Here is a 13,024-nt window from a genome sequence, read left to right as displayed (position 1 = left end):
GGTTGAAGAAATATGGGAACAGGGTGGCTAACTGATTAGTATTATTTGTTCACATGGAGGGTAAACGCCAACAGGGACTAGTTGGGCTGTACAGCCTGTTTCCGTGTTGTAACTTCTATGCGGGGGTCGGGGGGAGGTCAGGGGAGGGAAGGATGGTTTAGACATGATGGTCCGGCCATCATGGTGTGGGGCAGACTCGATGGACCAGCTGATCTTTTCCAGCCCGTCAGTTTCGTATGTTTGTATGTATAATTAGTATCTTTGGAGAGAACGGACAGTCTATGCATCAAGTGGGTACCCTTCATTAAAACTGAAAAATAAGAGACAGACACATTATACGATCAGAAAGATATATAAAGCATCAGCGGAACAGATCATTTCAATCAAGTAATAGACAGAAACATTGAAGAAATAAAAGACATAAAGAAATAAAGGATATGTGAACAATAAGATATTGAGATGCCTAAGAAAAATGCAAGAAAATAGGAGAGATGGAAGCATGGCAAACCTGGGGATTAAATATATAATTGAACAATCATGAAAAAGAAATATACATTGGAAATTTCAACTTCGGTGGGGATATAAAAGGGACAATATCGGATCAGCCGCCCGTTATGCACCCCGTCCAACTTCAATGAAAAGGAAAATCGAGCGCTGTGTGTAATGAACAGCCGGCCCCTGCCGAGGTTGAAAGTTCCGCCTAAACAATGCCAGTAAAGTATAGCAGGTCCACCAGCTGCAAAAAGGGAAAGAACAGGTCAGCTGGGAGATTGCAGCATTGTATTCTAATGGAGGGTTCTCCATCCAGAATACTATAACCTATCTTACCCCTACCCATTTTAAATGGCTATATTTTCAAAAATAAAGCTATGATAGATCTAGCTAGCATGCAGATACTTGAGAAATCAATTTTGGTTGACTTAGTTTGTTAGCAATTTGGTTGCAATTTGAACAGAGAAAACTTACTGCATCTGATCCTGCTAGCTCAAAAATTCTGCTGATCAAACCAGCTGCCTCAATCAGTCTAAAGATCTGAGCTAACTTTGTCTTCTCTCATAACCTTTATAAATCTACCTTTAGAGCTGGCAAAAGTAACTTTATTGAGAAAAAGCCGTCTTCCTCTCCCCCAACAGACATTTTTGATCCCTAGCCAAAACCGTCTTTTAACTTCCATCTATCTAACCTTCTTCTAACCTGCCGATACAATTGCCAATTATCTTAAAGACAAAGGTGATATTTTTGGATGGTGTTTCTCTTCCCATTGTAATCTCAATGATCTTGATAAAGAACCTCCTTCTGTTGCTTCATTCTAATCAGCCATTTTTATCCCTGTCATGTCTGTTGGATGCTTTATTCTCTGGATTCCAGTAAGACCTCTAATCCTAATTGATATTCCTTCCATCATTCTCGAGATGCCTCCAAATTTACACTTCATCTATGTTGTCTCTTTTAATCTCTCTTGTTCTCTGCTTACCTTTCTTTCTCTTTTAAAACTTACATGTGTTCATCCTATCTCCTAAGAAAGATGAACCCTCATGCCTCTTAAATTGCACATTCACATCTTTTCTAAAAGTTTGGAAGCTACTGGTAACACATTGAAAGTTCTGGTTTAATTCATGATTGCCAGTGCAGTTTCTGATACGGTTGTTTCACTGGCAATCTTGTTGTCTGTGATATGCACTTCAGAAATTCCACTCTTGAACATCTGATGAATTCTATCATCTCCAAAACCTTTGGAGGCTGAAACTTTGTGTTCTAAACAACCATTGTATTATTTCCCATGAAAGCTACGATAATGCTAACTAGTTTCCTCACAAGTAGGTCCATCTGGCCTGTAATTGATGAATCATCCTCTGATTCTTTTCCCCATTTAACTCAGGAGTTCCCCAGGGATCTGCCTTCTCTCCCACTCTCTTCTACATATCAATGACTTCCTCCACTCATCATCCAACTCTATCCATACTTGATAATGATTCCACTCTACGTTCATCATCTTTCAGATCTCATGCTGTCAATGCATTCCACCTCTATATATCACAGAGCAATGGCTGAATTACCACATCTTGATCTCCATGCCCTTTGGGAAAATTAAACTTTTGTTTCTTGTAATTCTTCAAGAACAGTTTTTTCATGTCTCACAAGCCTTAACCAATACATATCCTTAGTCTTTCTTCATCTATTGATATTCTTGGCTATCTTCTCTGAACTCAAAAAGTACTCACAAATGTCCTCTATTGCCAAAGAAACTTGCATTCCTTTTTATGCTGAACACTCTTCCTCCCTCAACAACTCTAAGGCCTAGAAATTGCATCTAGGCCGAACCCACAATCCATGCTACAGGCTCCGATCCTGCAGGCTGCCGCTACCCACCTCACCTGATGCCCACGATTTCTTCACACCATCTTCCCCCACAAGTCCTGCGATTTTCTTTTTCTCACACACACACACACACACACACACACACCATCCCCCCTGGCCTTTACTTACCTGAAAACTGCTGTGGCACTAGCAGCGGCCCGATCTCGCTTCAGACTTCGCTGGAAGGCTCTCCCCTTCCCATCATATCGGCTTGTTAATTAGGTCTGAAGCCCAATATCGGGCGTTCCTTACACCTCTTTTCTGGCACAGGGATTGTATTCTGCGCTACCCCTCCCCCAAGGCGCTCATATAGGCTCTGGAATTTCTGGGCCTAAATCTCCAGAATGTCTATCTGGTGACACTACCTGGTAAACAGGTAGCAAAATCTACCCCACACTCTCCCTCTCTACTGATTTGCTATTAGTCACAAACCACCAACCCACAAAACCAACTAATCAAGTCACATAGTTTATTTTCCCCAATCTACCAATCCGAAACCAGCAAAACCAACCAATATTATTTTCCCAGTTTTTAAAAAGCTTTCTTTCAGCTACCATATTGTTAGTTCAGCTAGCCAGCTATATTTAGGTTTTACAAAAACACAGTTTATTAACAAACACATAAAAACTCTTAAATTATCTAAGTTCTTTTAGAAATCCATCCTATAAGTTTTGCCTTCAAAGTTTTGCTACTTTCCTGGCACATTGTTCAGAGATCCCACTACACCTGTTCTGTCACCCACTCTGATCCTCCTATAGAAAGATATAGTTGTCAACGTTTGTGATGCAACCATTATTTGCTCCTAGGCAGCTATTATGATTACCCTCGTATGGCTTCGGGCACTGTTTCTGCTCCCAGATGGTTGCCTCATCCCAGAGCTCCTCAGCTGGTGGTGTCAACCTCTAACTGCTGCCAAACCCCAGACATTCCCAGTATTCCCAAATGCTCCTCTTTCCCCCACGTTCCCTATAGTTCTCCCACACCCTACTCCACCACCTTCCCCCACGCCCCTAAACATCAGCAGCCCCTTCCCATGAGGTAATGACAGAACCCATACCCCAGCCTCTTCCACTCCACTTGTCATTTCTTCATTCTACCCTCACTTTGCACACCAATCCCAGGCCCCACTACCTCTTGCTTCCTTCCAATCGGTGTGCAGCCTCTCTGTTACTTGGGTAAGTTCCATCACCTTCCAGGTAGCCTGGCCTTTACATGACCCTGGTAACAACCTCCAACTCAGATGACTCTCGTTTAAGTCCTTTTTCATTTTTTTGGCCATCTGCCTGACAGACAAAATGCTTTATTTACTGTGTATTCTAAGAATCAATTAAAACAACCTTCAGCAATTCAAACTCATGGGTTTTAAACTGAAAAGGATTTATTGCTTGTCTGTATGTGCTTTTCTTTTTATCATATTCTAATGACTTCAACAACTTCCTGGTCTTTGAAAATACTTTCTACAGTGAAATTTTTGTAAGCCTTGATCTGAGTTTTTTTGATTCTTTACAACCAGTATAAATCTTTGCCAATTATCTTAATGATTTCAAATTTTTAAAAATCTTTCGTGACCTACTTTAAATTTGCAATGAATTGTGAAAATTAATTTTATACCTCCAGTATTAATGACTAATAATTTGATGTTTAGAATAAAAAGTGGTATTTAATAATGGGGATTTTTAAAGGTAACTCTAATTTACTAATGTGTGGTGTGGAATGTGCATGGCATAGATTTAAGGTGAGAGGGGAGAGATACAAAAGGGTCCAGAGGGGCAATTTTTTCACTCAAAGGGTGGTGAGTGTCTGGAACGAGCTGCCAGAGGCAGTAGTAGAGGCGGGTACAATTTTGTCTTTTAAAAAGCATTTGGACAGTTACATGGGTAAGATGGGTATAGAGGGATATGGGCCAAGTGCAGGCAATTGGGACTAGCTTAGTGGTATAAACTGGGCGACATGGACATGTTGGGCCGAAGGGCCTGTTTCCATGTTGTAACTTCTATGATTCTATATGTGCAATTGATTCATTACTAGTCCTGAGAAGTATGAACATTTAGGGTTGTTTGAGCTGTCGAGGAATTTCTGTTACCTTTTTAATATATTTACTGTGTTTCTTGAATGCTTACATTTTTTAAAATTATACTGTTAGTGGATGGTTTTTATTTATGATTAGATGCTCTATCTATTCCTTAAAATCAATAAGGTTCTTGAAACATTGAGGTCAAGTGTTCATAATTTTATTAAGCTTGCAGTACATGCAATAGTAGTTGGGCATACAATCATACCTGAGGCTCAAATGCATTATAGTTCTGAGCTCAGTATTCAGGTTAATCAAACCCATCGAACTCCAATTTCTTATTAGAATTTGCCACTTTAATATCTTTCTCTTACCTCTACCATGTGAACTTCAGCATGACTCCACATTACATTGTTAAATCAAAAGGTTAAAAACAACTCCATGTAAGGAGAAACTAATCACCTATAACCTTATGTTTCCTTACTTAAAAAGCTCTTTTTTTCCATTGAACGAAAAGGATCTGTATAACTCCCTATCTCTGTTATCCATATTCATTTCCTGTTACATTTGGTTGAAGTTTCACCATGAGTTTCATTAAAGTCTGTCTTTGATTATGTATCATTCACTGGTCTGATTCTAAACTCTAATTAAAAAATTACGTTTTACACCGATGTTCTGCGCTTGCAGCTACAGATCCGTGATAGGATGATTGACACGGGTGAAAATAACTCATCCTTCAAACATCTTTGTTTCTAACACCCTTAACCTGGCTAAAGTAGGCACATAACATTCTACCTGTCTTCCCATTCAAGGTCACCAGAACCAAAAAGTCTCTTTCTCTTTAGTGCTTTGGCAAAGAGAGAACCTTTCTGCCTGTGATACACTGTGTGTTGACTTTTTTAACCCATTCCACCTCCGTAACAACGCCCATATCCGCCCCTGTCTCAGCTCATATGCTGCTGAAACCCTCATTCATGCCTCTGTTACCTCTAGACTTGACTCTTCCAATGTTCTACTGACCGGCCTCCCATCTTCCGCCCTACATAAACTTGAGCTCATCCAAAACTCTACTGCTCGTATCCTAACTCGCACCAAGCCCCATCACCCCTGTGCTTGCTGACCTACATTGGCTCCCAGTCCGGCAACCCTTCCATTTTAAAATTCTCATCCTTGTTTTCAAATTCCTCTAAGGCTTTGCCCCTCCCTATCTCTATAATCTCCTCCAGCCCTACAATCCTCCAAAATCTCTGCACCCCTCCAGTTCTTGCTTCTTGCACATGCCCGATTTTAATCGCTCCACCATTGGCAGCCGTGCCTTCAGCTGCCTAGGCCCTAAGCTCTGGAAGTCCCTCCCTAAACCTCTCTACCTCTCTCTCCTCCTTTTAAGACGCTCCTTAAAACCTACCTCTTTGACCAAGATGTTGATCACCTGTCCTTATATCTCCTTTTGTAGCTCAGTGTCAAATTTTGTTTAATAACGTTCCTGTGAAGCACCTTAGGACGTTTTACTACATTAAAGGCGCTATATAAATGCAAGTTGATGTTGTTATTAACTTTGCTCATTAAGCAGGTGGTTACTTAATATTAGAATCTGCAGGTGCTGTAAGGGTCAATCTCAATTCATAAGTTGAATGGTCACTACCTTGGAATTGTTGGACGCTTATAGCTATTTCAAGATATTACAATTTAAGAATCATACTTCCCTATTTAATAAAGGCTAAAAGTTAACAATACCACAATATAAAGAAAAATCAAAAGCAGTATTACATTAGCACACTTTAAATCAGTCTGATTAATTCTTTCCTTACAATATATAATTATCTTGCAGAATAATGGCGGTGCCTGCGACAGTTATTTATTTCACTTGTTATGATCAGTTACGGGCCTTTATGAAGTACAAGCTAGAATACGATGGCATCTATGTTCCATTGATAGCTGGAGCCTCAGCTCGAGGTAAGTTCGGATTGAATGTAAATGTTACTGAACCTTTGTTGTTCACCTCTATCAATTTTGTACAAAAGATAACAGGACAGTGACCGGCATAGGTCTGACTCTAGCATTGCTTCCAGCATCTATGTTGCTTTGTGGATCAGCTGGCAGCAGGATTACTTCTACTGGACAAACCAAAGCTACTTGTCCAGAAGTCACATCATTTATGCATTGTCTCTTGTCAGAAATGTCATTGGATAAAAATCCATTCACTCCACTAGGCTAGGGTGAAATGGATGCATGGAACGATCTCTACACCAAAACAGGTAGGCCCAAGGCCCGATCAGTAGTGGGCATTTGGCCTCACTTAAGTAAGTCCGTTGAGCTGCGGATGCCTGCTGCGCTTCACCAGGCAGCTCGCCAGCGAAACGCAGATGAATTTCAGGCTGCTGCAATGCCTGCAGTGGCCCTCGGGTAAGTCCTGGGGGAAGGTGATCGGTGGGGTGGGGGTGGGGGGGGGCGGAGCTGATTCTATTCCACCTGGCTCCAGAATAAGTTATGCTTTAAGAAGTTTAAAAGTTGAAGCTTCCCTGGTCTTCAGCGGTCTCCAGTGGTCCCTTGAAGACCAGTGCAGAACTGGAAAAACTAGTCAGAGCTTGCATGGTGCCAGGGACGCCTCTAGAGCGTCTGAAGCAATATGGCATCGTACATGTTTCGGACACTGTTCTGGCGCAGAGGTTGGACCTCTGTCCTTGTTTTACATCCAGGTCCGAGGTCTGATTTCGTCCTCTATGTGTTGTGAATGCCACCTACCCATTTTGCCTTTATCGCCTTTTCTGATGCAAACTGTGCCCTTGTAGTGGTCCTCAATTTGGAGAGGGATTGTAACAAATGCTTCCAGCTCAGATGAAACCAGATAAACATGACCTTCAAACTTGCAACCTGACAAATAGAATGCAAGATCCGCACCTATGACTTTTGAAAGATTTATTACATCTATGAGGCTAGTTCTTCCAATGTCCCAGTGGGTAAAGGCATTACACGGTGCAGCACTATCCCAAATGAATCAGCAGGTTGCAGGTTCAATACCTGGGGCTCCATTTTAAAAGTAAAACACGGGTAGGTTGGGGGCATTGAAAACTGCCACCATTTAAGACCCGCCTCTAAACCGCCCATTTCTGGTTTGCACAGGGCGGGACGAGGGACGAAGGGTGGACGGTCAACCCGCTCCCAGGAGGCAGGTTGGCCTTAAAACCTTTCAAGGAGGCTTCAGGCCTCCATTTTTAACTAATTCCCCATTTCAATCCTGGGGGGCCGGGATTCCCGGGCCTTCTGTTTTACGCCTCGTGAAAGGAGGCAAGAAGGCCCAAGACTGCAGGAAAGTGCCTAGAAAGGCACAAATTGTGGGCCCGGAGGAGCAGGCATGCTTCCCCTAGGCCCAACAAACCTACCTGCACCGACTTCCCCCACCCCCCCAACAATCACGGACCCCCAACCCTCCCTCTCAACAATCGCAGACCCCCGCATTGACCCCCGTGACTGACCCCCATGACTCACGTCACCCGTGCCCCTTGCCCACCCATGCCCCCTCCCCCCCCCCCCCCATTGCAAACAAAGACTTATCTGCAGACGTCCTCTCACCGGCTGGTCTCCCATCTGACTGAGACCAGCCTGTCAATCAAAATCATAAGAACATCCGGGAAACACGTATTAATGGGTTTCCCGACCTCAAATTGACCCCCCCCCGCCCCATCCCCGGCTCCATTTGACAATTGAGCCCCTGGTCTTTAAGTTAGCTTACCTCTGCCCAAACTCTAGTGGGGAAACTACACTTTGTGTTAACAACCTTGGAAAGGGAAAATGAGCCAGGGATTCTAGCCAATGACTTGCCTCCTCCCCCTGACATGAAGATAGAGTCAGAGTTAGCTGTAATGTCCTCTACAAGTTGTCTATTGACATTCTCTATCTAGGCTTATGCATAAAGAATGGAAACTTGAGCAAGACACTGGAGGGATGCTGGCATCTGTGGAACTGTACCCCAGCAAGAGACAGCACCTTCATGACATTAGATTAATCTTAGATCAAGTATATTGCAGACCATGCCTCTGGCAGTTGTTAATTTTGAAATCCTTGGATTACTTACTACATTATGGCTCTGAAAAGGGCAATTAAAGTATGGTGCCAACATCACTGGGTCATTCTCCAAGTTCCATAGGCAGAGATAAAGTGGAGGTGGTAGACTTCCTACCCCGTGCCTGCTCCCCCACCATATTTGCGCTTCGCCTTCCGCTGGGTGGCCGAATCAGGTGGGAGCCTCATTAACCTATGCAAATCATGTTTCTATGACCCTAATGCCAATTTAACTTACCACTGGGCAGAGCGTCTGCTGTGGATGTTTTGCTCAGTAATAGTGTAACAGCAGAAGAAGCCTGAAAATGTAAGTGTTAAAACTATTTTTGTGTGCCCAGCAGGAGCACGTGTAACTCTTCCCCATTTTCCCAGCCTAGAGCCAACGAGCTGTGTCGGGACACCTGTTTGCCGTATAACCTTCTCATATACACTAATGAAGCCTGGCCCTCGAAATGGACTTGGCCTTTCACAGCTATCGGATGGCTACCGTGTTTTCTGCCAGTCGGCCCACTGATAGTTAGAATCTGCCCCCTGGTATTTTGGCATTTTGTCAGAATGTTATGGAATCCAATTATGATTCATACCATTGTGTATCATAACTTGGAAAGGACAGTTGGTAGGCAGTAACTTTGTTACTGTGTATGTCCCTTGCTCTTTACACATGTTTTTAAATGAAAACCAAGGATGTTGAGTATGTCAGCTAACTTAAATGACATTGAATAAATTTACCAGGGAGACTAACAAGATGGGCATGACATTAGAAGAAGAGACCAAAAAGATATAAAGACATTAAGATAGATAATTGATAAAACTAATCAAACTTGGAGAGGATAAAACCCCTGGTCCAGATGGACTGCATCCGTGCATAATAAAAGAAGTTAGAAAAGAGATAGCAGAGGCACTATTACATGTATATAAAAAAATCATTAGAAAAGGGAATAGTGCCAGAGGACTGCCGGACAGCTAATGTGATTCCTATATTTAAAAAGAGAAATACAAGTCCAGGGAACTGTAGACCATTTAGCTTAATGTCGATGGTAGGAAAGATAATGGAATCTTTACTCAAAGATGTAATAAAAAAAATCTAGAAAACAAAAATATGATCGAGTAGTCAGCATGGATTTCAGAAGGGAAAGTCATGCTGATTGAATTCTTTTGTAGAAGTAACAGAATGGGTAGACAAGGGTAATGCAGTAGTTGTAATATATTTGGATTTTCAAAAGGCCTTCGATAAGGTACTGCATTGTAGACTCATGACTAAGGTCAGAGCATGTGGAGTCGAGGGACAGGTAGCAGAATGGATAGCAAGCTGGCTACAAAACAGAAAACAGAGAATAGGGGTTAAGGGTAGCTACTCGGACTAGCTAAAGGTGGGAAGTGGTGTTCCATAGGGATTGGTGCTGGCACTGCTGTTACTCACAATTTACACTAACAATTAACATTAATAAACTTGCAGAATGGGCATGTAATTGGCAAATGAATTTCAATATAGATATGTGTGAGGTGGTGCATTTTGGTAGGAAAAATAAGGAGGCCACATACCGCTTGGATACTAAGTCTAAACGGGGTAGAGGAGCAAAGGGACCTGGGGGTACAGATACATAAATCACTAAAAGTAGCGATGCAGGTTAATAAGGCCATAAAAAAGGCAATCCAAGCACTGAGGTTCATTTCTAGAGGAATAGAATTGAAAAGCAGAGAAGTTATATTAAACTTGTATAGAACCTTGGTTAGACCACACTTGGAGTACTGTGCACAGTTCTGGTCTCCATATTATAAAAAGGATATAGAGGCATTGGAGAAGGTGCAATAAAGATTCACAAGGATGATACCAGGACTGAGAGGATATACTTATCAGGAAAAGCTGAACATGCTGGGGCTCTTTTCTCGAGAAAAGAGAAGGCTTGAAGGGTGACCTGATAGAGGTCTTTACAATAATGAAAGGGTTTTATAGGGTAGACGTGGAGAAAATGTTTCCACTTGTGGGGGAGTCCGAAACTAGAGGTCATAAATATAAGATAGTCGCTAATAAATCCAATAGGGAATTCAGAAGAAACTTCTTTACCCAAAGAGTGGTAAGAATGTGGAACGTGCTACCACAAGGAGTAGTTGAGGCAAATAACATAGATGCATTTAAAGGGAAGCTAGATAAGCACACGAGGGAGAAAGGAATAGAAGCGTAAGCTGATAGGGTTAGATTAAGAAGGGAGGGAGGAGGTTCGTTTGGAGCATAAATGCTGGCATAGACCAGTTGGGCCGAATGGCCCGTTTCTGTGCTGTAGACTGGATGTAACTCGATGACTCCATTGACAAATACGTGATGTCATGGACGGGTGATATTCCTGCCTCATGCTGCAAATGCTCCTTTGGAAAAATACCAAGCTGAGATCATTTGCTTCCCAGCATGGAGGAAGGGAAGTCTGGTGGGACAGTGGTCCCTTGGTTGTACTTTCATACTTCCATGGGACTGGCTGGAATGTTGTTTGCATAGACTTACAAGCAGGTCATGCATCCAGTTCTCGAACACAGTAGATGTGTGATCCAGAGAGACCAGGGTTTAGCTTAAAAGAAGTGAATAGGAAATTGGGCAGTGAAAATGCCACAGGGTGGCAGTATTAGCAAAGTTAGATCATTACATAAAGTCATGTTGTACTCTATAGACTGTGCGATAATGTAAAACGGGTGGTCAATGGGAATAAAAATTGAGATTGATGTAAAATGGGTTGCTGACTCGCTATCACCTGTTTTACACTATTGCACAAAATTGAGATCTACCCTTACAATTGAGAAGTTCATTTTTGCTGCCTTTTATATAAATATTTTGGAAGTTATTAATGGTTATTAGAAATAAATGTGTTAATAGACCTTCTGAGCAAGAAGTAGGACTTTTTTAATGTAGAGCTCTGGTCATACAATTAACCATTTTTAATGCAAACGAGCTGAAGATTGTTGACCCAAACTGATGTATCAAAAGCATCTGTTGCTTTATGAAGTACACATTTCAGTTGACATAAACTACAGAAGCAAACCTTGTGCTCTACAGTGCTATCTAAACTTCGAGTTATTGAGCCATTATAGTTGCAATGTGATTTTGCTGCCAAATTCAGGTGCCTGTAGTATCTTTTGATTTATATTCATTTCAATAGGGAATAGTACTTTTTTAATAATACAATTTTTACAGATGTACTACTTTGGTAGTATCTAGTAATGTTACTGTCTCTATTTTTATTTGAACTTCTTGCGACTTTAACATTGGGACGCACGGCTGAACTGATAAAAATGCGCATATAAGTTTTATTCTGACAAGAATTGAGTGTACCTATATAGAAATGCTGCCTCGTACCTAAGTTCTTTTATGGTTTGAAAAGTTATGGGGTATAATTTAATTCAGATTCACATAAAAACCAGTGTAGAGTCAATATTTAATATTTAAGGTAATTGTCTGTAATAATTAAGAATTGACCTAACTGCTTGAAATGGACTTTCTGAGGTACTACTGCTGGTTTTGTACTTCAAGTAGATTTCATTATCTTATGTTTCATTGTTTTCTTGTGTTTCAGTGGGTGCAGTTACTGTCATAAGCCCCTTGGAACTAATCAGAACAAAGAGTCAGTCTCGTCGGCTGACGTATAAGGAGCTGGGTACTGTTTTTCGAATTGCAGTAGTACAGGATGGCTGGCTGTCCCTCTGGAGGGGCTGGGGTCCCACAGTGCTTCGAGATGTGCCATTCTCAGGTTAGTCTGGTGAAAGATATACATTTTTAACAAAGCACTCAGAGCATTATTGTTTTTTGGAAAATCTGTGTAATAAAGGAGTTGATAGGATGCTTAAATTTTGGAATCGTAAAAGAAATGCTCTGATGGGCAAATAGAAATTATGCATATTACCCCAGAATTAAAAATCACCTATGTATTACTTGCGGAATAAGTCAACAGTATCAAAGTAAATATGTATCCATGTTGCAGCGTATCCCCAAGATTCTCAATTGGACTCCTTTTACACTTTACCTGTTGGTCTTTTTTAGTAAAGAACAGGATATCTTTCACGTCTCAAGACATGCCAAAGCACTTTGCAGCCAGAGAATTAAATGTAGATAGTGTTGTTTTAAAGACAAACACAGCAGCCAGTTGGCACACTAGCACAGAAGGTTTTATTAAAGAATCCATTTTATGCTAAGGACCCCATTTTGTGGTTAAAAGACAGTTTGCAGAATCTGTTGAAACAGGCGATATCGGGAGAATGTTCCAAGACCGCTCAAACCAGCAAGGCAAAATCTCCAAGGCTGCACTATCATCATACAAAATAGCCTTGGGTAGTTTCTAATCTTCTAATGGATATATCTAGCTGCTTGACGACAATATATATTTGTATTTGTAAGGACAGCTTTTGTCATGAGATACAGGCCTAGAAATTAGGCCTCATAGCGCCCGTTTTACGGGTATTAAGCCCCCGGTATGGCGGGACGGAAGTGCTCCACCCACCATATTGGTATAGGAGGCCACGCTGACGGCAGGAGTCCACACCGGCAACATTCTAAGCTCTGCATAATGTATTTAAACGCGGGACCCGTTTTCCATTTCAATCGCTCCAGCATTT

General features: G+C 41.6%; 1 protein-coding gene across 3 annotated transcripts in view; it reads left to right on the top strand.

The window, feature by feature from the left end:
* Positions 1-13,024, top strand: part of LOC137342781 (mitochondrial glutathione transporter SLC25A40-like) — a 53,671-nt gene that overhangs the window by 21,447 nt on the left and 19,200 nt on the right. For all 3 annotated transcript variants that reach the window (XM_068006979.1, XM_068006970.1, XM_068006962.1), the window contains exons 6-7: positions 6,198-6,322; positions 11,989-12,162. In XM_068006979.1, coding sequence (XP_067863080.1) covers positions 6,198-6,322; positions 11,989-12,162 — 299 coding nt within the window. The remainder of the gene's footprint in view (positions 1-6,197; positions 6,323-11,988; positions 12,163-13,024) is intronic.

Source organism: Heptranchias perlo, chromosome 2, assembly GCF_035084215.1.
Source record: "Heptranchias perlo isolate sHepPer1 chromosome 2, sHepPer1.hap1, whole genome shotgun sequence".
Lineage (NCBI taxonomy): Eukaryota > Metazoa > Chordata > Chondrichthyes > Hexanchiformes > Hexanchidae > Heptranchias > Heptranchias perlo.
Note: the sequence above shows the minus strand (reverse complement) of the source record. Positions and strands in the feature narration are given on the sequence as shown.